Raw genomic sequence first — 25,359 nt, 5'->3', positions numbered from 1 at the left:
GTCACTGCAAACAACAGTTTACTCATGTGCCTGATATACCTGCTGCATCTGGAAACAAAGATCTCCCGAGGGGTCCGAGGATGAAATCTAGGTTTTTAGTCCTGGGAGAGCTCAATGACATGTGTGAAGTCCAAGAAGAAAACATTCTCCAGTAAGTTCCTATGGATAGAAGGAAATATCATTAAGGCAGTGGAGGGCAGACAACATCTCAGGACAAAACCAGAAATCCAAGGCAGTACTAAGCTGCTGACTTCAGGGTGAAGGCTGCATGGACATCTAAGACCCAGTACATGTTCTAAGTTGAGGGTACACTCCAGGATGTCATCATGAACAATTTAGTTCAACACATGTAGTGGGCAAACAGGACCAAAGTGATTGAAAATTTACCTATAAGGAGATAAGACAGAAGAAATACAAGTCACACTGCCACTGAATCAAATGATTGTGTGGCAACTAGGAAAGACTCCTTGACCATGCTACATAGAGAAAAGAAAGGGGAAGATTTGAAGATTCTGTGTTGATGTGCCCCATGCAGAGGATACAGTATATAGTAATTAATGCTAATACACCCTTCAAAATAGTTGACTGGTATACAGCTATGTCTGCATTTAACTAGCTGCAAAGTGTTTAGGTAAAAAGACAAGAGTAAATGATCACTTGATCTACTTTCTCTCTTTTTACATGGAGAACCTGACACACACACTGTACGTACACACAAACTTCCAATTTTTTAAGAATTTTTCTGAACACCTAGGTGAGTGCCTTTTATTGCCTAGTGTGTTGCTTTTGATAAAAACAATGATCATTTTATAGGAGCATTATATTTACACATTAATTGGTGTGTAGATGGTTATTTATACAAGACAAAAACAAATCTTAACAGTCATCTCGAGAACAAGATGGACATGCCAGAGAAACAAGAATACTGGACATAAAGGTGGAAGGTTGGAATGGATAGTTGCATTTGTATGTGGACTAGGTATCGCTGAAAGCAGTAAGTAACAGTAACTGCTTTATAAAGGAACACATATGCAATAATAACATCTTTAGATTTGTGGGAAGCCACAAACATATAAAATTCTGTGATACATCATCATCAAGAGCAATGGCATCAGTAATATTCTAAACTGAGGGCTTTAAAAAGCCTTGCAGTGGAAAAGCAAAATTTGTTGAGTTCTTACCTTAACAGTAAATAGCAAAGAGCTAAGGAGGAACATGACTGGCCTTCGATGATGATTTTTAAAAAATTTATTGGTAAAAACACCATTTCCAAATATCACTCAGATAAATAAAGAAATGAACAAGAAAATGAAGGTAAATGATAGAAATCCAGCGACTACACCTTGCTATGGAGGGGAAAATTTTAAAATCGGTACAAGCAACATGTATTTTAGGGAGACACATGCCAGTTCATTTAGCATTTATTACTTAAGTTTCATAGAAATCAAAGGTTATTTTAATTTTATAATTTAACCCTGTATGTTTGCTCATTCTCAATATTTTTTGCATTTAACTGTTGACAGAACAGATGCAGCCTCTGTTACCACTTTATTTAAACTGGCTAAAAATGTCTCTCTTCTTTAGCTTTCGGGAAACAGAACAGCATCATTGTAATTAGGACTGATAGGAGTTTTTAATTAAATCTGTTACTGCAATTCTGAGAACATCAGCAAAATATTAACATGTGCAGTATTTTTTTTTTTATCTAAATACAATTCAAGTCTTAATTTGTGATTCAGCTAGAGATATATATCTGGCAATATGATTTTCAATAGAATAATGTAATGAATATGAAAGTATTTAAAATTTACCACGGGAATGTATAATATACACATAAATATTCAATAATAAAGCAATAATAAAAATAAATTTGGATAAAGGAATATAATATTGCTTTAGAATTTACAAAGTTAACTGCGGTACTTACGTTTCCTAAGACAAACACAAACAGTAGTTATAGTAAGTAAGAGTGCCATAGCAGATACTGCAGCAGGTACCAAGACCCTTGGATCACGCCACACTGGTGATGTTGATGTAGCACTACCCCAGACTCCTTCATTTACAGTAATACTAGAGCCTGTACCAAAGAGAATTCAGTATTAAAATTCAAGTTGCTGTACAGTATTAAGGTGTAAGCTTTCCTTTACTTCTACAAAGTGTATGTCAACTTTTTCTTTTATCTAATGTCAAGCTCTGCTTCTCAATGCAATGTTAGGAAAAAAATCTTACCTGTTCCACTCCTCCCTGGAGTAGTGACTAAATACTGAAATGGTGTACTGCCTGCGGAATTATGAGCAGTGACTCTCAGCTGATACTGGCCTCGAGCTTCCAGGCCTGTTACGGCAAAGGTTCGACTCGGTGGTATCTCACTCCCAACTGAACAGGAATAAAATAAATTATTCATACAGAATATAAGCATGCGTCTAGAATTCTGTTACAGTATCTGGAATCAACATGTTCAGAGTTCATGCAAGCTAAGATTGAGACATGAATGCCACTACATAATCCTTATTGTAATTATCTATAATACAGAACCAAAAATCTTGAATGAACTAACAGTAAGCACTACAATCTACAAGCATCATGGCATGAATATCCTGAAGGCACAAACATCTTCCATATTCATTATATCTCTAATATCAATAGTACTGCACATACCCTTGCAATATACTTGAAAAAATTATTTCTTATTACAGAGTATCAGTATCAATTATTCATGATTTTCTTTATGTAATCTGATAAAAGGTCCAACCTTTATGATCTGTACAAATGAGAGAGAGAGAGAGAGAGAGAGAGAGAGAGAGAGAGAGAGAGAGAGAGAGAGAGAGAGAGAGAGAGAGAGAGAGAGAGAGAGAGAGAGAGAGTATACAATTTTACTATGCACCTCTACAATGATGATGTTTATTTCCCTGTCTGGGTATCAAATCCCTTTAATCATTCTAGCATCTTTTTCATGCTTCAGTTTCTCTAAATGGCTTGAAGCTACAGTTATTTTTAAGCAATGTTACTTTCAAAAAGAACCAATGACGAGAGGAAACTTGACAAAGTACTGTATAGACTGTGTAAACATAAGGCAGGTAAAAGAACTGCCAGTCCCTTACGAAAAATTTAATGTTACTGTACCTGTGGTCCAGTGCTGAGTACCATCCTTCCGATACTGCACAGCAAAGTGAGTAATAGGGCAACCCCCATCACCCCACTGTGCTAAATACAAAGTTGCCTGAGAACTATTTGTCGTAACAAACTGGAACTGGGGTGGAGGCTCTGGAGCACGACCTTTGGTTCTTGCTCCAACAGTTGTGGATGCTGAGCTAGTACCTGTTAAAATTGATAAGGTTTTAAAAATTTGAAAGGTTCAATAACCTTCCATGTGATTACCAATCTTCACAGTTTAAAAACTTATGATTTATAATATGAAGAATTTAAATTGCTCACCAATGTAATTTCTTGCTGTTAGATAGAAATGATGGAGTGTTCCACATTTTAACCCAGTAGCAGTGTAAGCTCTCTGAAGGCCCTCTACTTCTGCTGTTAGCCACTCTCCTCCTACTGATCTGTTGAAGAAAACACTAATTTATTAATAAGGTGTTTTACCACAATTTTGGGATGAAAAAGAAAACCTATTGCTTAAAAACACCTTAAAAAGAAAAGAAAACAATACAGTAAGTAATAATAAACCCCAAGTCATGTACAAACAATGATAAAAAATATCTGATGGCAAGAAAATTCTCAAAACATATGTACAGTAATACATTTATATTCCTAAAAAATAAAAAGTTCTTTGAAAATCAATCTGTTTCCTTGAATATACATTACATGTACATAACACTCTTTCAATGCAACGTGTAGATCAAATATCTCCAGCAGAACTTTTACATACTGTTGGTCAATATACACACACACACCACATTTTTTGGACAACATAATACTCTGTACCAAGCAATTAAATATATGTGGAAGCTGTAGTAATTTTAAAGTGAAAATCAACACAGTATCTTGCAAAACATTTGCATAAAAAACTACTTTTTTTCATCACTTTCAGTGTAAGGGTTTTATGGGAACAACGCAACTAATCTGTTGCATATCAACAGTCCTGTCAATTTTGACAAAGGTACAGCAAGGCCCATCAAGATGCAATTTGATAGTGTATGGTAGTGTACATAATGGCATAAAAAAGATCTGACATTTACACTTTAACTGTTGTTCATACATCTAGTTTCTAAAATTTTCCACTAAAATTGACCCATGACCTTTAAAATTTTATAGAAATCAATGTTACAGAGATCAAACAATTAGCTTGTCATGGAGAATATACTAGTAGAGTTTTGTTTACATTGGAAAAACTTAACAACAGCAACAACAACAACAACAATAGTAATAATAATAATAATAATAATAATAATAATAATAATAATAATAATAATAATAATAATAATAATAATAATAAGAAACTTCACTAGTTTGTGTTGTTTACTAATAATACTATACTGTATATTGATTGTATAACTATACAGTATTTAATTTCATCTGTTTCTTAGTCACATGAGGTTATAGAAGTACCCTGCTGTAGTAATATCAAATGCTTTTGCAAATTTGTTTCTGCTGGAGATTAAGCTGGCCTTTTGCCAGCACAGACTCTTGCTTCTGGAACAGCCTGGAGCTTCTGTAAGTTCCTACCTGTAATGAAGTGTTGCTCCCTGAAGTGGTGCACCACCTGTATCTTCTACACTCCACTGCACCCTGATTGATGAAGCTGTAGTCTCAGTGACATGCAGTGATGGTGCTGAAGGTGGCACTGTTGAACATTGAAATACAAAGAGGTTAGAATAATATCTAACAAACTGAGAGAGAGAGAGAGAGAGAGAGAGAGAGAGAGAGAGAGAGAGAGAGAGAGAGAGAGAGAGAGAGATAGAGAGAGATATAGATATAGAGAGAGAGATATATTTCATATAAAAAGTAATCACATAACAAAAGCTCACAGAGCAATTACACATCATTGGGAAAGCTAATTAAGATAATTAAAGTTACCACCAATTCATCAAAATAAAATTTACAAACCTAATACTGTAAGATTATATGCAACTTTATCAGAGCCATGATGGTTGGTTGCAGTGCACATATAAACGCCACTGTCACGCCTCTGAATGTCAGCAAGAGTAAGGGTACCATCTGGCTGCACTGTAAATCTGAAATGTTAAATACAGTGCAGTGAATGCTTATCCTCAAAGAATACAAATACAAAACTATCACACTTATTTTTATTTTAAGATATTTACAAAGCCCTCTGCGTGGCAGCAGGAATACTTTCATGCAATCAAGCTGAACTGTAAAAAGACCTCTCTTTAAGAATTGCCGGAGTACTGTGCAAAATTAAATGCAATACAGTATTAGTCTAGATTTCTAATGAAATTTCTATGCTAATTTTTGTTAATTTTAGTAATGCACGTAACTTATTCATAATAATCTCCGACAACATACTGTATGTAAATCTTATTTTCATTGTACAACAGAAATTTTATAAAATACATATAATATAAGATGCCACACATTTTTTTGATTTTTGTAAGATAAAAGAAAATGGAAAAATCAAATGATGAAAAAAATCAATATATCATTTGACAGACATCAGACAATGACACAAATGATTAACATAAAACTAGTACCAAAACTGAATAGTCTTACCTGTTGTGTGACTGTGGAATGTGTTTACCTTCGTGCGTCCAGGTAAGTGTTGGCTCTGGTACACCTACAGCCCCACAAGGCAAACTCACATCTTCTTTCCAAGCAGCAGTTAAATTTCCTCCAACAGCCCAAATGCCAGCACCAACTGTAAGAAAATTTCGATATTAATATATATAGTATGAAATACGTACAATTTTACATAAAAAAAACACAAGACACACACTGTATCAAAAGAGTAAAATAAATTACAAGTAGCATAAAATCTTTTGACTTGACTATAACAATATGGCATGCATTGTAATCTCAATACATGAGGTTATAAACAGCTTTCACCAACAGATCCATCGTAAGTTCCAATTATTTTATTGAAAAACATTACTTAGATATTTTATTCAACCTGAACAGAATGCTGAGGCAAATTAATATCCTTAATCTGGGTTTCAGCATAACGAGGGGTAAAATCTGATCAGGCCTCCAAGAAAAATCCAGTCTCATCTGAAATTTAATGCCAATTTCTAGACTAAAACCTATATAAAATTAACTGAACTTTCGCGATGATAAGATAACTTGCTAAAAAGAAAATACAGTGTATAGTAAATATGCAGTACAGATATTTATGAATCAACAGTAGAAGGTATTTGTTAAGACAAGGTATAGATAGGAATTATGAAAATACTAAACCGAAGGCGGTACTGTGTTATGACAGATATAGTTTGGGATAAGAATGGACTTCCATGCAGGAGATAACGTACATTAGTAACACTCCCACACGCAGGTGTGAAACAAGCACTCTTGGAATCAACTTTCTATACCAGGTCACCTATAGCCATAGCAAATGTATAAAAAGTAGACGGCATGTCTCTTAACTTTCTCGTTTTAGGGAAAAGAAATTCTGCGATACTGATTAACCATTAGTTTTGTAATAAAAAAAAAATGTCCTGAATGTACAAGAAATAAAATTGTACATTATTGCTAACGTAAACAAGGTATGTTGTATATTTGAAAGATTGCTACATAGGCAGGGCATGATGTACTGTAGTTGCAAGAGATTTCAACTACATAAAAGCATAAAATTTCTTAAAAGTACAGTTAGGTTATCAGAATGCCTTCATTATGTAGAGACTAATAATTTTTAAACATACCTGTATGTGAAGGTTTCACTGTAGCTACACTGCTTGAAGGACCTTCTCCGACCCTTGTTGAAGCCGTTACCCAAACCTGTTTAGAAATGCCTTAGATGAATATTTACAGAAAATCACTTATTTGTTTGCTTTTTATATAATGAATTTGTACAAAAAATATTCTAAACACTACCAGGTAAATACTACAAATATGTTACAGTGTACAGCACATGATTACTTTCAAGAAACCCTTAACAATATGTAATACAGCACAGCTTCATTTCAGGAAAAGCAGTATCACCTGATGTGTTGTGTGTGGAAGATCATGTAAAGTTAGATGAGTAAAATGTGCTCCAACATGGCGGGTGTGGGGAGGACCTCTACCACCTGCTGAGGACCAATGAACTGAATAGCGAGTTATTCGTCCGTGAGGATTAATTGGAGGTGACCATGCAACTACAGCAGCTCTTGGGCCTGACACCACTGCTTTGACTCTGGCTGGAGCTTCTGGCACTGAAAAAGAGTCAGCAACAAAACTGAAAATTGCTTTGGAATCCAACTTCTATTGTTAACGAACATATTTAGAGTTTGTTGCTTTAGAGAAGAATGATGTATGATATTCTTAAATATGTTTATAATCTACATCAATTACAGTATAATTCCTTCTTTGCCATTATTGCAACAACTAAGAGAAAAGGAAGTTGTATATTCTTACATATGCTGTCAGAGCTTCATAATCAGGATATAAAAACCTAATGAATTTAAATAATACACTACCATGGCAACACTCTAAGAATAAATGAAATTTCATATTGACTATTTAAATTATAATTAATGTATTCACTAACTGACAAATGGCTTAGTCTTCATTCAAAAGATACTTCTTTGAGCTTCTAAGATACTGTATTTTAGCCTTCTGTAAAAGAAATTACAAAATCAAAATCATGTGGCTGACAGTTAAAATTACACTAAAATTCAACAAAAAATTTAAGGCACTGGTAGTATGTATAACACAATTAATTTAAGTTCTGTGCATTTAATAAAACAGCTCCTTTACAGTATGAATATACCATTAAATTACAGCTGAATGATTGTATATAGTAAAAGAAAGAATGACTAATTCTGTTTTCTTATATGATAAATGTGCAAAACACCTACCATCCTGGTTGGTAGTACAAATGAGAGGGAGGGATGAAACTCCCTCTCCTGCCCTGGTGGAGGCAGCAACGGTCACACTGTAATTTGTCCAGGGCAGGAGTGCTGTTAATGTTGCCCGAAGTCCTTCAGAAACCATACTCCCACTTCTACCTCCAGCTAAAACAGAAACCGGCAAGTGAATTTATCAAAAACTTTCAACCTCAAGCTCTCATTACAACAGATCACTGAAAATGGTTTAAATGTTTCTTAGTTTGCCCTTTCCTGTCAAAAGAGGTAAAAATTACCAAAGCTCAGAATTAGTCTCAAATGCAGAAAAAGGAAAGCTAAGGGTTTAAAATATTTATGGTGTATTTCTTAACCATGCCTTACCATGACTACTGGAAACAGAATAGGTGACTCGGTAATTTGTGATGACACCATTGATATGACGTGTTGGTGGTGGTTTCCAGGTAACTACTAAGCTTCTCGCTGTCACAGCTTCACATGTAACATGACCTGGTGGTGCACTTGGCTCTGTAAAATGAAAAAAAAAAATATGTCTTAAGTACTGTCTTCTCTGGAAGGGAAGCAAATCAAAACTAAATAGTAGTGACCAAATACAGTGGAAAAACGTTTACCAAATTTTTTCTTAGTACTGCATCTATATAGAGTTCTAATTTGTTAGAAAAAGGTACACTTACTGTCCTCAAGGGTTGTGGCAATAGCTGGAGGTGAAGTTGGTCCAGCACCTCTAGAATTAAACGCTTGAAGAACCACTGAATAATGAGCATGAGGACGCAGTCCTGCGAGTGTTGCTGTAGTAGCACCTGCACCATCAACTCCCACAGTTGTGAAGTTGTACGCACCACCTTCACTTTCACTGTAAGACATAATGAAACTATAATCTTTAATTAATAAATCAAAGATGGAATTTTGGCTAATAACTACGCTGCTTTATAGGATAAAGCCAGAAACCAATCTCTTATGTCTCTCTTGCGGAATTTTTGCAACAAACACATCATCTCACATGTTTGCTCTTTACTTCTGAAACAGTGCACCAATCATTTCAACAGTATTCCAGAACCTGAGCATGCTCGTAACTTACCTGTCATCTTTAAAGCCCAGGTAATACCCTAAGATAGTTCCATGGGTAAGATTATCAAAAGGTGGCTCCCAGGTTACTTGAAGGGCAGTTGAGGATACAGCCACCACCTGATAAATAAAAAATAACAATATTTCAGAGGTCATCACAAATAGATAAGGGAACCAGCAGATATCACTTAACTTATGGAAAATGATTAACTAAACTTACAAAGGAACTGTTATACAGTAATGAAATTAAAGTAAAACTGGTCTTACCCTGACGTTTTGAGGATGACCTGATGGTGCCTCCTCTTGGGTAGTTATTCTCAATGGTGAAGATGGCTGGCTACGGCCAACTCGATTTTCTGCTACTACGGTGAAGATGTAAGTGGTGGCTGGCAAAAGACCATCAATTCTAACTTTCCTTTGATCACCTTCCACCGTGACCTCCCGTGGACCAACGAACAAGCCGTCTAATGAAATTAACAAGAGGGAGATATATATTAAGAATTTCAATACTGAAATAAAGGATTATCATTGAATCTGATTTGAATTATGGAAGGACAATGCAATGCTGCTTCTCCAATGAAGGGTGAAGGATCTATATTTACTGTTTAAAGTTAGTCTTTAAGGAATACAGTACTTGATGTATTGGTATTTAGAAAAGTTCACCTTTGCCATGCATCATCCCATTAACAACAAAACATTTCAACATAATGGTTCCAGTATTCTGATACATGACAGCAATCTAATTTTGAGGACAGCCCTGAGAAATAAACATTTCTGAATAAATGTACAATATGCTTTGGAGTTCTTCCAACAATGGTGGTCATGTAATGCACTTCTGTCATCTCAAGCATTCTTTTTAAAACTGAGAATTCTTTTATTAATCTCCTTCAAGAAATACAAAAACATAAAGGTTTTCTATGCACTTTCTTGCAAAAATGAAAATGAATACAATTTGTTACTGGATTTCCAAGGCAATGGCAATGAACCTTTAAGTATATGACACCTGAAATTAAAATGAGCGCTATCTAAGACAAGATGCAACCCACTGAATAAGTAAATCTAATGGTGTGTAAGACAAGCAATTAAACCTGGAACAAGTGGTAAAAGACTAATCCCTTAACAACGAGCCTACCAAGAAAAACATTAATGCAAACTGAACAATTCAAACTGTTATTACTGTATTATTATTATTATTATTATTATTATTATTATTATTATTATTATTATTATTATTATTATTATTATTATTATTATTTGTTCTTGCAGAAAAAGATTTGATCAGCAAATTTCCAAATAAAAGAATGTCCACATGTGAAAAAAGTAAAGTTGGTATGAATACAAATTAATATGTAAAAACATTCATAACGTTTTATGAAAATGCACCATTTTCATACAAGTACATCTCAATAATACTATGTAAAAATGCAACGAGTCAACTTCATGCACATCAGTCTCCTAATGAGTTTAGGGTACGGAAATTAAGACTAATGTATTCCAAAGCTGCAAGCTGTTTATATATCTGATTTTATCTTCAGTCCAATACTGAAAACACTGCAAAAATTGAATAATTATGATAAGGTACAATGAGAATGAATCCTGTGAACCCACAACCAGAAGCTGAAACCTCTTGTGACAAATTTCCTTATAAATGGCAAGCTTTAACAATACCTTAATTTTGGAATGTTGTGTGACACTGAAAACAACGAATGCATAAACATGTGAAACAAGTAAAAACTAATGGCCAAATAAGCTTGCCAAAAGTCCAGTGCTCATTTTGTGTAAAAATTAGAAAAAGAGAGACATGAGGTACAAAGCTTGGCAAAATACAAATAAAAAGTTAGAGATAAAATAATATAAAAATGTTACTGAATGCAAAATATCTAACTTGATGTCTGATGAGTATCCTGAGAGGTAAAGGTGACCAAATAGGCGGATATGGGAGCATTTGAATCCTCAGGAGGAGTCCAAGTCAAGGTTAAATAGCGGGAACTCTCTTCTGAAACCCCAACGCCTGATGGAGGACCTGGTACATCTGTAGAAGAATGGGTTTCACTGAGAAAATGCAAGATATTGAGTCAATGAGAGCCGTTTCTGGCTAAAACGATGGGGAAACTTAACTTTGAACATTATTATTGTTTTACAGTTCAGTATACTGTACTTCATAAGAGTACTAATCTAATAAATATACTGTACACTTTAACTATACTGAGTCAAATTTCAGCATTTTAATGATTGTATTGTGATGTATTCTTTACTTTCACAAACTGGACCTTGAGAAGACAAAACATTTAAACAGTTGTTTGTATAATAAGGAACGTTGGCTTGCATTATATATACAATTCTCATACAATTGAGTTCAGAAACCTTGAACTAGGAGATGAAAATCTGCTGTGAGTGATCCATGTGCATTGGTAGCAGTGCAAACATATGTTCCTGAATCTCCAACATGCGTAGTGTGGAGTACTAATTCAGATACACGTCCTGTGTCAACTTCTCTTTCAGAAACTTCATACCTGAAATAATGATCATGGGAGTTAAATCTGAGATTTATCAAAGCAAAGTTATGAAGAAATGCACACCTTATTTCTTACCAAGTACCTAAAGCATAAAAGAACACCTTCTTAACTAGTGTTAAAAAGACTTGTCATGTCCCAACATACAGACAGTGGCGTAACTAAGGGAAGGCCGTGGGGTTTTGGGGTGGGCACTTGGGCATCTTTTGAGCAGGTCTGGCATAATTCTAGACTTTCTAGCATATTTCGTCTGATTGCAACACTTAACAGCGATTTGTTTTAGCTTTATGAAATGAAATAAATGATTGAGATGTTAAGGCTTAAAATGTGCGTTTAATTTTCACTACTTTAGTGCTTTTTAGCAAGGGAATGGCGCGGCACTTTCAGAGTCCGCCCCTGGCGCCACTAACGCTAGTTACGCCACTGCATACTGCTGATCATTCTTAAGATACCCTGTGCTCAGTATCAATAATCAATAAAACTACACAAAATGCTAATCAAACAAAGTTATCTGGGTCATGTATTTAAATTAGTGTCAAGCTATTGTGTGGCATTTTGCAATCTATTTGAGGACGGGTTCTTTGTAAGTTTCACTGTATTTACTAATAAATGTAATGCTTGTTTCAATAATCATTCTGATTAAACATTAATCAGTTGATGGCATTTCGGCTACATGTTGCAGTGGTGTAACTAATTTATATAGTACTGGGATCACGGGGCAAAGCGTCAGCTACGTAAATGTGTTCAAGACTTATTTCATTTGGTTATGTTAAGTTATGATACGGAACATTAACTAATGGTCCCCGAAACAGAAGTGACTGCAGATCAAAGTCCACATTACCAGAGTACGAGTACTCTTAATTTAAAATAAAAATTGATTACAAACTACATACGCAAGTTACATGAAATTCTTCCAAGGGCCTAACTTGAAGGTAACGTTAGCTGCCAGCACAGATTACGAAAAGAATTACCTGTTTCTGCTCCTTGAGAACATAAACAATAACACCCTACTAGGTGAAGAAGAGCCAGGGAAGAGTTTTTCTTAGCGAAAGATCTAGGTCACCACCTAACTTAGCAAATATTGATGTTTGTTTTAATATTAATAAAAAAAATATATTTAATATTAGTTTTGATTTATACAAGTTTATTTAATCATATATATATATATATATATATATATATATATATATATATATATATATATATAAATTTGTTTTTCAAATTAGTCTATTTTGTGGTTTTCTTTCTGGATCAATATTCATGTAGAAAGGGGATTTCAGTCACAGTTTCAGTCACAAGTGACAGGACTAAAATGTTAACACTAGCAAATTAACAACTTTTCTGAGCTTCTATTTTGTAATCAAAGCCCATAATTGCATTAACTTAAAATTTTTCCCATATACTTTACTTCCATATCATCCATTGCTTTTTCAAATATCTGTACACGAATTTCCAAGTCTGAAAAGGATCTCTATAATGACGCTTACTGCAGAAGTACGAGGCCTCAGCTGTCATGTTTCCACAGACACTTACCTTGGCATAAAGCAATAAAACAGTGAGAAAGGGAATCAGAATACAATCGGTGTACAAAATAAGTAGCATGAAGACTCACTGCAAAATACAGATATCTTCACTCTTGAGGAAAAATTGTACAAATGAAACGAAGGTTATTTGATCATCATACCCTTACCAGCCCCTAATTCATCTGTACCCATTTCAAATACTTACGTTCAAATTCTAAAGTTAGAACAGCTTTCCCATCCTAAACTAGTTCTTTCACTGTTGCAAAAACTTTTAGAAACAACTGAAAATGTCAGTCAAGTAAGTAGTTCGTCAAAATTCAGTAAGATGCAGTCCTGTGCTTGACAAGAATAACGCTTCACTATCACACTGGAATAGTAAACAAAACACTTCTAACTGTTGCTTGCAGTACTCTACAGGGTAAGTCAGTTTTTAATAAACTAGGCCTAGAGAAGATTTACACAAAATCTTACGATAGTTATAAAGCAAGTTCCATTACCTTGGCAGGGCAGGGAGAGGAGTAGAATCTCTAGTCCAAGCAAGGTTAAGCGGAGTGTCACCATGGGCTTCGCAAGCTAAAGTGGCTGTTGCTCCTACTACCACTTGCTGTCTTTGGCTTCGCACTCCAAACCATGGAGGTTCTTAGGAAAGGAAAGATCATTCACTTAGGAAACGTAGCAATGAACAATTGTTATGAAATGCTGCTTAGTAAATAAAAAAGTAAACAGTAAAAATTTTGGAAGTATTGTGTTTGGCATGCATAAAAGTGAAAAGCTTTACTGGGTGTCTTATTTTAGGTTCTCTTATGTGTAAGAAAAGACAATTTTCGTATGTTACAGATGATTTTAAATCATATCTGTTCATCATACAGTACTGCTCTTCTAATTAGAACCTATCTTTCCTAAACATCATTTTGCAGTTCCGGGTTTCATTTTGAGAGTGACGAAATCTTACCATTCACGCTGAGAGTCACTACTTTCGAAAGCCCGGCTCCAACGTTGTTGTTGGCCTCGCAGAGGTAACGACCTTCGTGCCTTCTTTCAGCTCGGCTTACTGAAAGGGTTCCATTTTCCCAGCCAGCCACTCCACCCTCCCCCGTTGCTACGCCACTGAATACCCCTGAGGCTGTCAAGAAAAAAAGACAAACCTTATTCATGTGGATCAACACAGTAATGTGAATTAAAACGTGAAGAGGGATTGAAATCGTATTCTAACCTAAATGAGAACTGAGGAAGAAATGCAATTCCCTGTATGGCTAGGATGAGGTTCAGTGAAAAAATTAGGCTGAAATATATGTGTAAACTTCATACCGAATAAACATATCTGTAGATAATTAAATTTTACCAGGTTAGAAAGTTTGATATGACATTTTTAAAAGCAAAAGTGTAAAGGAAATGCTTACATTATCAAAAACAAGTGTGTAAAGGAAATACATTTTCAAAAACAAAAGTGGGTATAAAGCAATTGTATACATTATCAAAAACAGCAGTGGGTCTCACTACCATGGATTACATTTCCTTTTAGTAGTGGTTTCTATAAACTGCGTACATTAAAGAAATAAAAGAATTGGTAATTAAATGTTCAGTTTAATACAATAAACATAATCATAACTCTCCCGCATTCAACTATCATTGCTCAAGGCTCTTTGCAAGCGTCCCTCCGGCCTCTAGCTGCAACCCCTTTCATTCCTTTTACTGTACCTCCGTTCATATTCTCTTTCTTCCATCTTACTTTCCACCCTCTCCTAACAACTGATTCATAGTGCAACTGCGAGGTTTTCCTACTGTTACACCTTTCAAACCTTTTGACTGTCAATTTCCGTTTCAGTGCTGAATGACCTCATAGGTCCCAGCGCCTGGCGACTGGCCTAAATTCTATATTCTACTTTGTTCTACAATAGGTCCTGAACGTCAACAGAACGAGAGAATGAAAGAAGAAAGATGGCGTTTGGAGAAAAGTTTCTCATCGGTTCACGCCAATGCTTTTCTTTCCTGAGCAGTTTACCTTTGTTCTTTCCTCCGAACACTCAACTCACAAAACTCCAAACACTTTATTGCCTCATCCATCCTCTCTCTCTCTCTCTCTCTCCAACGCTGGCATCGAGGAAGTACATTAATCTTAGCGCGAACCTCCCGTAGGTTCATTACGAACGACGTAACAATACAACCACCTTAATTGACTGCAGGCCCTTGCTGAAACAACATTTAATCGCTAATGAAATTATACGTGCATATATATATATATATATATATATATATATATACATATATATATTTATACATACTGTATATAAAAATATATATACATATATATATATACATATTTTGTACATACTGTATATAAAAATGTATATATAATTATATATATATAAATATATATATATATATATATATGTATATATATATATATATATATATATATATATATATATATATATATATATATATATATATATATATATATATATATATATATATATACATACAGAAATATGTCTAATTTAGAATTACCATGTTATAAGGTGTGATGAAAGAAAGATCGCTTCAAGAGTGAACTAGGTCGAACGCTCAGTCGCAAAATCATTGCATTCAGCAAATAGTTTGGTTACTTCAGCTGTTTGGCTTGATGAACACACAATATTGGCTCTGATATGTGAAACAGACGACCAAGCTGGTATGCGAGTGCGTGAGTTCGTGCGTTAGAAAATATGGATTGTGTGTCTAATTCTGCCCAAAAGTAAGTCTGATCGATTATTAGCGAAGCAAGAGCGTTATCGTCCAGATGTAGCTTTGAGTGTTCCAATCTCTTAGAAACTGGCAGATAAGGTAAAGTTCAGACTTTTCGTTTTTCTGTGTGAACTGTGATCTTGTGAATTTTTACCATGTTTCAAGACACGTATGAATTTGTGGAGAGTTGAACATAACCATTTATGTCACTTTAATATTCTATTTTATTGTGTTTTGTTTAACGATTATTAACCATGCATTTTAAACTTTTCATTATTATGTTTTGCACTTGTATATTTGTGGGAGGTTACGATTTTGCTTAATTCTTCGACAGATGTCTGTGGAATTGCTGTGGTTATAGAGAAAGGACACTGCAAATCTTTGCAATGTGGTTATTTCTCATGTGGTTGACTTTGAGACTAGACGTATAATGTCTAAGTTGGAGTGTATGGGAGTGTTGAGTGTAACGGCTTTTAGCCATAGTAAGACTTTTCAGTCATAGTAAGATTTTTTGGTCAGAGTAAGATTAAATATTGAGTGAGACCATTTTGACTTGATAATTCATTTATTATGCATTTTAATCTTTTCTTTGTTCATTCATTACTTGTTGGGTTTGTTGATAATAAATCTATTTTTGTAGGAAAGATTGCGTTTCCTTAGAATATCCATTTTTTTTTGAGGATGATGTTCGAGAGAGAGAGAGAAATCTGTGTGCTGTGAGAGAGAGAGAGGTTTTGCCGAGAGGGGAAATATGCGAGCAGAGTCCGAGAGGGGGGATCTGTAGGGAGAGTGATAGGGAGAGGGGAGCGAGTGAGAGAGAGAGTACCACGTCTCTGATGGTAGACTGCAAGGTCCGTTACGCAACACCTCAAAAGAAGTGCTTAATCTGAAAGGGGGATAACATATATATATATATATATATATATATATATATATATATATATATATATATATATATATATATATATATATATATATATATATATATATATATATATATATATATATATATTGTACAAACACACACACACACACACACACACACACATATATATATATATATATATATATATATATATATATATATATATATATATATATATATATATATATATATACAATATATATTATTTATATATGACATCTAAAAGTTTCAGGTGATATTTCTACAATCTCCTATACTACTTATCTCAAGGCTGGAGTTTTGGAAGGAAAAGACAAAAACTGCTGCTCCCTTTATTTATTCTTAACTAAAAAAATTGCTTCCGCCATCAACTTATGGATATTTCCTGGACCATACTGGCCGTGCGAGCAGTAAATATGTGAGTACAGTAAAACATATGATTACAACAGCAATCCAAAATTCTTATCCTGTAGAGAAGTAGTCATACAAGGATATAAAACAATGTCTACTATTTATTACCTCACCATGTTCTCTTTCTTCTCAAAAACATGGTTAGCGTTCCATTTTGTTAAAAAAAAAGTTAGATTTTTCGATAGAATGGAATGGCATATAGAGTTTAGGCCAAAGGCCAAGCGCTGGGACCTATGAGGTCATTCAGCGCTGAAAGGAAAATTGAGAGTGAAAGGTTACAAAGGTGTAACAGGAGGAAAACCTCCCAATGCACTATGAATCAAATGTTAGGAGAGGGTTCAGGAAAGTAAGATGGAAGAAAGAGAATATGAATGGAGATACAGTAAAAGGAATGAAAGGGGTTGCAGCTAGGGACCGAAGGGACGCTGCAAAGAACGTTTAATAATGCCTACAGTGCACCCCGTGAAGTGCACTTACGGCACTAACCCCCTAAGGGAAATTTATCGATAGAATGAATCTGTGAGCAAGTAATTATCGACCCTTTTAATACGTCTGTAAATATTTATAAGATGAGATTAAATGCTTTTGTATAATGACAACTTGAGAGATAGGAGATGAAAAAGCCGAATAAAATTAAACAACCAAGGTGTATAGGAAGCATTTCAAAAATTACTAGAACAAAATTAACGCAATGAGCAGTATCACATTTACTTGCGAGGGGCCGTTTAAAGTAATAAATATAATCGAATGATTTTTGAGGTGTACGTCGACTTGGTTGTGTTGTAAGATCCTTCACTAACCAAGCTGAATTCAATTATATAAACTTTGAAGTGGAAATGGCTGTCTTGAAGATACTCCATTCATTAACTCTGGGAGTCTACGATTCATATCTCTTAATAAAGACCATCTGAGTCGACCTTGTATCTTTATGGAAAATCCGGGGGGACAAATCAAGAATACTATGGGAAAACAGGAAAATATTATTTGTTGAAAATTTTAAAACAAAATTAAGTTGGCCGAGGTACACTGCCAAAGAAAATAAAAAACGTGCAAGATGTTTTGGAAGGTGTTTTATAAAAACTCATTTAGAAAACAAACTTAGTCTTTTCGACAATGAGAATAAGAATATGCCAATACTATTCTGTTTTTTTCTTTATAAAGCAGTGATAATAAATATGTCCAAACTAAAAAATATTTTACGGCATTTTCAATCACCGACGAAAACTATCATCAAGAATAAAAAAAAAATTAAAATACTACCTGGCGTGCGCACTGAACGAAAATGCGGAACTGAATCAGTAGGAAATGTATGTGCCTGTGCGGAGAGAGAGAGAGAGAGAGAGAGAGAGAGAGAGAGAGAGAGAGAGAGAGAGAGAGAGAGATAAGAGTTATGATAATAACATCAGTACATTATAATTTCCCAGGAGAACACAGACCTCCATCTGCGTCCAATTTCAGATACATGGGATTCTCTCTCTCTCTCTCTCTCTCTCTCTCTCTCTCTCTCTCTCTCTCTCTCTCTCTCTCTCTCTCTCTCTTTTGACTCTTTCGCAACATTAATTGTGTTCTCTTCCTTTTGTGGCTTCCTACGGCAAACTCTCCATCTGCTATAAGTCCTTCCTCTGGATCCCTCCCCCCCCCTCAGCCGCCAACTACTTCAGACAGATCTGGAAGAGATATTCCCAAATCTGCCGGCGGAGGTCTTATCCATTTTATGGAAATGAGCATATGAAAATGGCGCCTCCTCAAGGTCTGCAGCGGACTTCGTGGGGATATTTATTTGCTTCGAAGTAGATTACAAGCATATTCGTCTCTTTATTCTTACACTTTCCAACTGAAGCAGTCGCAAAAGGATAAGAAGTTATATAAGTACGTACAGTACATACTCATAATACATACATACAAGCATGCAAACTGAGTATAAACAAACTAGTATATACAGTATATATAAATAGTATATACAGTATGTATATATATATATATATATATATATATATATATATATATATATATATATATATATGTATATATATATATTGTTATATAGTTTGTTTATACTCAGTTTGCTACATTAATAGTCTTCACTGATAAATTGTGGATGAACACCCGCCCGCCCCCATGTAGAAAACGTCCACAATACCAGCTGCTTCATATATGTACGTGTATATTAAATGATTTGGAATACATATTTAATGTATCCCAAGGTAGATGAGAGCCTAGTGAAAGGTTGTGGATCCCTTGGTAGGAGAAAATGCCCCAAAAGAAAACGAATCTCTTCTGTGACACATTTTCAGTCCTGTGGAATACTGGAAAAAGGTTTGAAGCCCCCATCCTGTACTGATATTGCAAGAAATAGGACAAAAGGACAGAGTGTAAATAGTAAGTCTGTGGGTTTTGATGTGTGTGAATGTGGTGCAGAATGTATGACAGCTGATTTGCTATGTCTGTTATCTCTGTGAGACAAAGGTGAAAGGGAAGTATGTGCACAAAAGCAAAGGGAGTAACCATGTCTTTGGCAATTGAAGGGCGTAGAGCTGGAAATAGCAGAGGAAGATTAAACAGAGCATGGTAGGAGAAAACGTTATTATAGTTAGTGTGTTTGGGCCATGAATGGCAAGGAATGAAAAAGCATATTTCTGGGAGTCTAAAAATGTGCCTGTCTGGGTGTCGAGACTATGAGAAGGTGTTTGTGCTGGGTGATTTAAATGCCAAGGTAGGTGACAGAGAAAGACATGGAGCTCTTGTCAGAATAGAACTTCCTGAAATAAATCAAAATGAAGCAGTTTGTGGTAAAAGGGTTTGATAATTGGAAATGCATGATTTTCAAAGGAGGATATTTATAGTATAATTAGGAAAGACAAAAATGACAAAGTGATGAGGAAATGAGTTCGTTAAATTATGAGTTTGTAGAGTAAGGAGAAGAGCAGAAGTTAGGATAGACAGAACTTAAAACTGGAAAGGAAGGGGTGAAAATGTGACTGTGAATGTGATCAAAGACAAGTGAGACCGAGAAGGAAATGAAAAGTTACATAAGAAAACAAATAAAAATGCGCTGAAGTTTCGTCTGAGCTATCAAGTTTTCTGTACAGCCGCTACAGTGTATAATCAAGGCCACCGAAAATAGATCTATATTTCGCTGGTCTCGGTATAATGCTGTATGAGCCGCGGCCCATGAAAGTTTAACCACGGCCCAGTGGTGGCCTATCCTATATCGTTGTCAGAAGCACGATTATGGCTAACTTTAACCTTAAATAAAATAAAAACTACTAAGGCTAGAGTGCTGCAATTTGGTATGTTTGATGATCGGAGGTTGGGTGATCAACAAAGCAATTTGCAGTCCTCTAGCCTCGATAGTTTTTAAGATCTGAGGGCGGACAGAAAAAGTGCGGAGTTTTTTCTGTCCGCCCTCAGATCTTAAAAACTACAGAGGCTAGAGGGCTGCAAATAGGTATGTTGATCATCCACCCTCCAATCATCAAACACACCAAATTGCTGCCCTCTAGCCTCGGTAGTTTTTATTCTATTTAAGGTTAAAGTTAGCCATATTCGTGCTTCTGGCAGCCATATAGGATAGGCCACCACCGGGCCGTGGTTAAATTTTCATGGGCCGCGGCTCATAAAGCATTATACCAAGACGACCGAAAGGATAGATCAATTTTCGGTGGCCTTGATTATACGCTGTAGTGGCTGCACAGAAAACTCGATTGCATTTTTTACTTGTTTCAATTACAAATAACATTAGCGACCAAGATCACGCTACTGATGCCTTCCAATACTATCAAAATATCACAGTTTTTTCATTCACGTTATCAGCACTGCAGACGACCTGACAGAGAGAGGCAATTGCCTTTAAATTTTTCCGTTTACAGTAAAAAAATAATGTCGGAAGGGAAAAACAACGAAGTCTGGATTCCAGCGTGACTCAGCTGCCGTAACTGCGATAAAAGTCTTAGTTGATGATTTACTCTATACAAAACATGTACGCCTTTTGACCTACACAATTTCCGCGTAACTGCAAAAATAAAGGTCGCCGGGTTAAGCTAGAGTTTAAAGGAAAAAGATTGTTTAAAGGAATGTATCTGCACCTGAAAATGATGGAAATGAGAGAGAGAGAGAGAGAGAGAGAGAGAGAGAGAGAGAGAGAGAGAGAGAGAGAGAGCGGGTTGCATAAACACCGTTGTTTTTCGCTGTACAGTATGTGCACCCAGTTCTTCATTGTTTTGGTTATGCATACCTAAATATACACACAATGTCCACATTCACATACATACACACATATCTATATATATATATATATATATATATATATATATATATATATACATATATACATATACATATATATACATATATATACACATATAGGCCTATATAAACATTATTTTTAACATTTAACCGTTTCTCCTCACGGTGAGTGGCTTAAGACAAAAACAAATTGAGCAGTCACTACCACATTTATACTTTAATTTCAGAATAATGGATGAATTTGCAATGCAGTGAAGTTTCCACATCATTGGCTGTTTCCGGCACCCACACAGAAGGCTCATCATCAGATTGTCGAACCCTCCTACAGAAAGCGTGATATTCATCCCTATCTTGCAAGTAACTCTCGATCTTCTTTGGCGTTAAAACGTCTCCTTTCCAAAGCCTTTTTCACATCACCTATCCAACCCTTTCTAACACTCCTGAAAGACTGATACACTTTTCACCAACCTAAAATCGTTAATTTTTTCCACCTTAACAGATCGTCTCACCTTTCTTTAGTCTATGCCAACCTTTTTACCGCTTGTTCACTTTATCTCCAACTCTCTCATTGTAATAATTTTTCACACTGCACATACTAAGCGAACAGTTCATCTCAGCAGTTTCAACAATTTTTATTTCATTAGCACTCAACATCCTCAATTTACTTCCTTCAAGGAGACTTGGATTATCAATCCCTTCACACCTTGTCTTCCATTGCAATTCACGTCTCTTCCCAATCATTTGCACACAACCCGCTATCTCACTTGTTTCATCTAATCTGTGACTAACCTCTTCTTTCACCCTATCATCATCCTTCACATTTACTCTCAAATACTTGCAGGACTCAACCCTCGTATTCTTCCACCTCTCCCATATGCTGCATATATATATATATATATATATATATATATATATATATATATATATATATATATATATATATATATATATATATATATATATATATATATATATATATATATATATATATATATATATATATATATATATATACATACATACATACATACATACATACATACATACACACATACATACATATATATATATATATATACACAGATACAGATTATATATATATATATATGCACACACACAAATACACCCACATACACACACACACACACACATATATATATATATATATATATATATATATATATATATATATATATATATATATATATATATATATATATATATATATATATATATATATACATACATATACATTACACGCACATCAAACCTCCAGGGAAAAGTGACTCCCTCCTTAAAATGGGTTGGGAGTGGCCCCCGTCACGATAAATGGTGGGTAATGGATGCATGGTAGGAGAGGGAAGTTTCCGATTTTTAGGGTTGAGATGAACATCTCCTCTGAATCATAAAAGATGCTGCGAGGAAGGAAATTCACTAGGACCTAATGTTGAGGGGAATGGAGGAGGAGGAGGAGGAGGAGGAGGAGGAGGAGGAGGAGGAGGAGGAGGAGGAGGAGGAGGAGGAGGAGGAGGAGGAGGTTACCAAGAGCTGAGGAAAAAATGGACAGAGGATATAGGACAGAGATTGGAAAGAGGATGAGGATGAGGAAAAATAGAAAAAGGGATTTTTAAACAAGCGATGAAAACTGAAGGGGGATGCTGAGAACGTTTGTGCAGAGAGAGAGAGAGAGAGAGAGAGAGAGAGAGAGAGAGAGAGAGAGAGAGAGAGAGAGAGCTTAATCTTTTATATTAACACAAGACCATCTCGCTCATCGATCGCAGACTCGCCTCTATTTGACTTTGTCTTTCTAATCTCGGCAGAAACATAATGACCAAATACTGATAAAAGGTTATGTCTGTTTCGAAACGCTTCTCTTTCTCTTTTGCGTTTGTTCCAAAGGTTATTTTCGTCCCAGAGGAATGTCTTACTTAAATATATATAATTTGAGAAATATTTCTTCTGTAACCTGAGAATAATGTAACACCTGAAAACTCAATATTAAAAAATAAATTGTAGACATAACAAGGATATTTTACTTTATCACGCTGAAGGAAAAATACCATAATACGAGAAATTAACCATTATTGTTGATGAGACATGCAACGATCTACATCCTGATCGCCTGCGCAAAACGTAAGGGAATTTGGAAATACAAAAAAGCATGAACATAATTCGAGTTATAAAACAAGTAAGGGGAGCTATCTTAGAGCTATCTTATTACGATTTTCCTAAGAAACGTATCCAAAAAAGATAATGACCACCATGTACCGACCTACAGTCGAATTGTAGTCACCCTTAGTATTTGGCGGTAAATATACAGACAGGGAAGATGATTCAATACAATACTTCCCTAAAAAACACTATTTGGACTTTCAATATTCTATTTACATTTCATCTTTTTATTATTCCATTATTTTCTTATTTTCTCTTTTTATGTTTCCTGTCATCTTCTATAATTTCTTTAACATGAACAGCATATTCTTTGGAAGCTTGAATTTCAAGTCAATGGCCCCTGCAAGCCTGTTCCATACGAATATGGTTCGTCTCATGAATAACCATAATAATCTAACCAATTTTCAACCGAAGAAATGTCATTATTATGGAAATAAACATACTGTTGTTTAAGCTGGCCTTATGCCAACACGGGCTATTGCTCTTGGGCAGCCCGTAATAAAACAATCAGGCTAGTCGGAAGCTATGGTAAGCTCAACAATTACGGAAAGTCAACAGGATCACAGACATCCTTCCCTACAGGTAAACATCTGCACAAAATACAGAAGGGAAAGAGATATAGTTCTTAGCTATCGGAAGACTGAGAAGAGCTTTATTAACTACAACAATTACCCTTGTTACAATGACCTTGGTAGGTAGTTACAGTCAAAATAGCAAAGAAAATATTACATTAAAAAATAGCAAAGAAAATATTACATTCAAACCCCGGTAAGGTGGTAGCGCCATCAGTGCACCTCATGCGCGGTGCACTGTAGGCATTAATTAAGGTTCATTGCAGCGTCCCTTCGGCCCCTAGCTGCAACCCCGTTCATTCCTTTTACTGTACCTCCATTCATATTATCTTTCTTCTATTTTGCTATCAACCCTCTGCTAACAATTATTTCAAAATGCAACAGAGAGGTTTTCCTCCCGTTACACCTTTGTAACCTTTTACTCCTAAATTTGCTCTCAGCGCTGAATGACCTCATAGGTCCCAGTGCTTGGCCTTTGGCCTAAACTCTATATTCCATTCCATTACATTCAAACGATCATAAAAAAACAAGGTCAATGATACAAAATGCATTGAGGATTACGAAAAGCACACACGAAAGCGCGGTCACAAATATTGAGGTATGGTGTCACATCAGATAGCTCGTAAGCACTGGAAGGAGAAATAATAAAATATAATTTATCAAATCACCTCGATAAAAAATAAAGAATTCCGTGAGCATTCCTGTGAAAATTAACAATGTGTAGTCTGAATGTCCTTATGCATAATCATGCTTTAAAAAATTCTATTAATTCTCTTGAAATAGCATCATCGTATTCGGAAACACACCCACAAACCAAGAGACAAAGAGAAGAGAGAGAGAGAGAGAGAGAGAGAGAGAGAGAGAGAGAGAGAGAGAGAGATTTCTCAGAACAACATTGGGGACTTCTATCACTAATCAATTAATGGAAGCGGCTTCGTATTTAATTAGCCTTCCCAATTAACTCTATCACGGGGATTACCGTCTGTGTCGACTTAAGACAGTACCGCAGCCCTGGTGTATATCTTGGCCTTATCTCTTTTTATTGTTTTTTTCAAGTATCCTGTCTTTATTATTTATTATGTTTCGTAGAGAACATACAACACCAAAGGAAATTAATGCGATGAAGGTAATTATTTTGAATGCATTCCATGTGTGGTCTGTGTATGAGACAATTTGTATGTATGTATATGTATATACATATATATATATATAATATATAACTGAATCACGAAAATATGGAACGTGATGAATATATAAATAAAA

The 25,359-nt window shown here is 35.2% G+C and overlaps 1 protein-coding gene across 10 annotated transcripts in view; it reads right to left on the bottom strand.

Annotated features, from left to right (window-relative positions):
• The window catches only part of LOC136831491 (cell adhesion molecule Dscam2-like), a 712,499-nt gene that overhangs the window by 31,153 nt on the left and 655,987 nt on the right, over positions 1–25,359 (bottom strand). For 5 of the 10 annotated variants that reach the window (XR_010850906.1, XM_067092005.1, XM_067092006.1 and 2 more), the window contains 19 exons: positions 14,021–14,191; positions 13,566–13,707; positions 11,397–11,545; positions 10,918–11,064; positions 9,300–9,496; positions 9,046–9,152; positions 8,642–8,838; positions 8,331–8,474; positions 7,962–8,117; positions 7,105–7,316; positions 6,825–6,900; positions 5,683–5,827; positions 5,059–5,186; positions 4,678–4,795; positions 3,436–3,554; positions 3,124–3,318; positions 2,230–2,376; positions 1,928–2,077; positions 40–159 (listed from right to left, as the gene is read on the bottom strand). Coding sequence is in view for 9 of the 10 variants with exons in the window: in XM_067092005.1 (XP_066948106.1) it covers positions 40–159; positions 1,928–2,077; positions 2,230–2,376; positions 3,124–3,318; positions 3,436–3,554; positions 4,678–4,795; positions 5,059–5,186; positions 5,683–5,827; positions 6,825–6,900; positions 7,105–7,316; positions 7,962–8,117; positions 8,331–8,474; positions 8,642–8,838; positions 9,046–9,152; positions 9,300–9,496; positions 10,918–11,064; positions 11,397–11,545; positions 13,566–13,707; positions 14,021–14,191 (2,820 nt within the window). In the remaining variant the exon portion in view is untranslated. The remainder of the gene's footprint in view (positions 1–39; positions 160–1,927; positions 2,078–2,229; positions 2,377–3,123; positions 3,319–3,435; positions 3,555–4,677; positions 4,796–5,058; positions 5,187–5,682; positions 5,828–6,824; positions 6,901–7,104; positions 7,317–7,961; positions 8,118–8,330; positions 8,475–8,641; positions 8,839–9,045; positions 9,153–9,299; positions 9,497–10,917; positions 11,065–11,396; positions 11,546–13,565; positions 13,708–14,020; positions 14,192–25,359) is intronic. The other 5 variants (XM_067092009.1, XM_067092008.1, XM_067092012.1 and 2 more) reach the window with 3 other exon arrangements.

Source organism: Macrobrachium rosenbergii, chromosome 48 (genome assembly GCF_040412425.1).
Source record: "Macrobrachium rosenbergii isolate ZJJX-2024 chromosome 48, ASM4041242v1, whole genome shotgun sequence".
Lineage (NCBI taxonomy): Eukaryota > Metazoa > Arthropoda > Malacostraca > Decapoda > Palaemonidae > Macrobrachium > Macrobrachium rosenbergii.
This window is presented reverse-complemented; position numbering and strand designations above follow the sequence as displayed.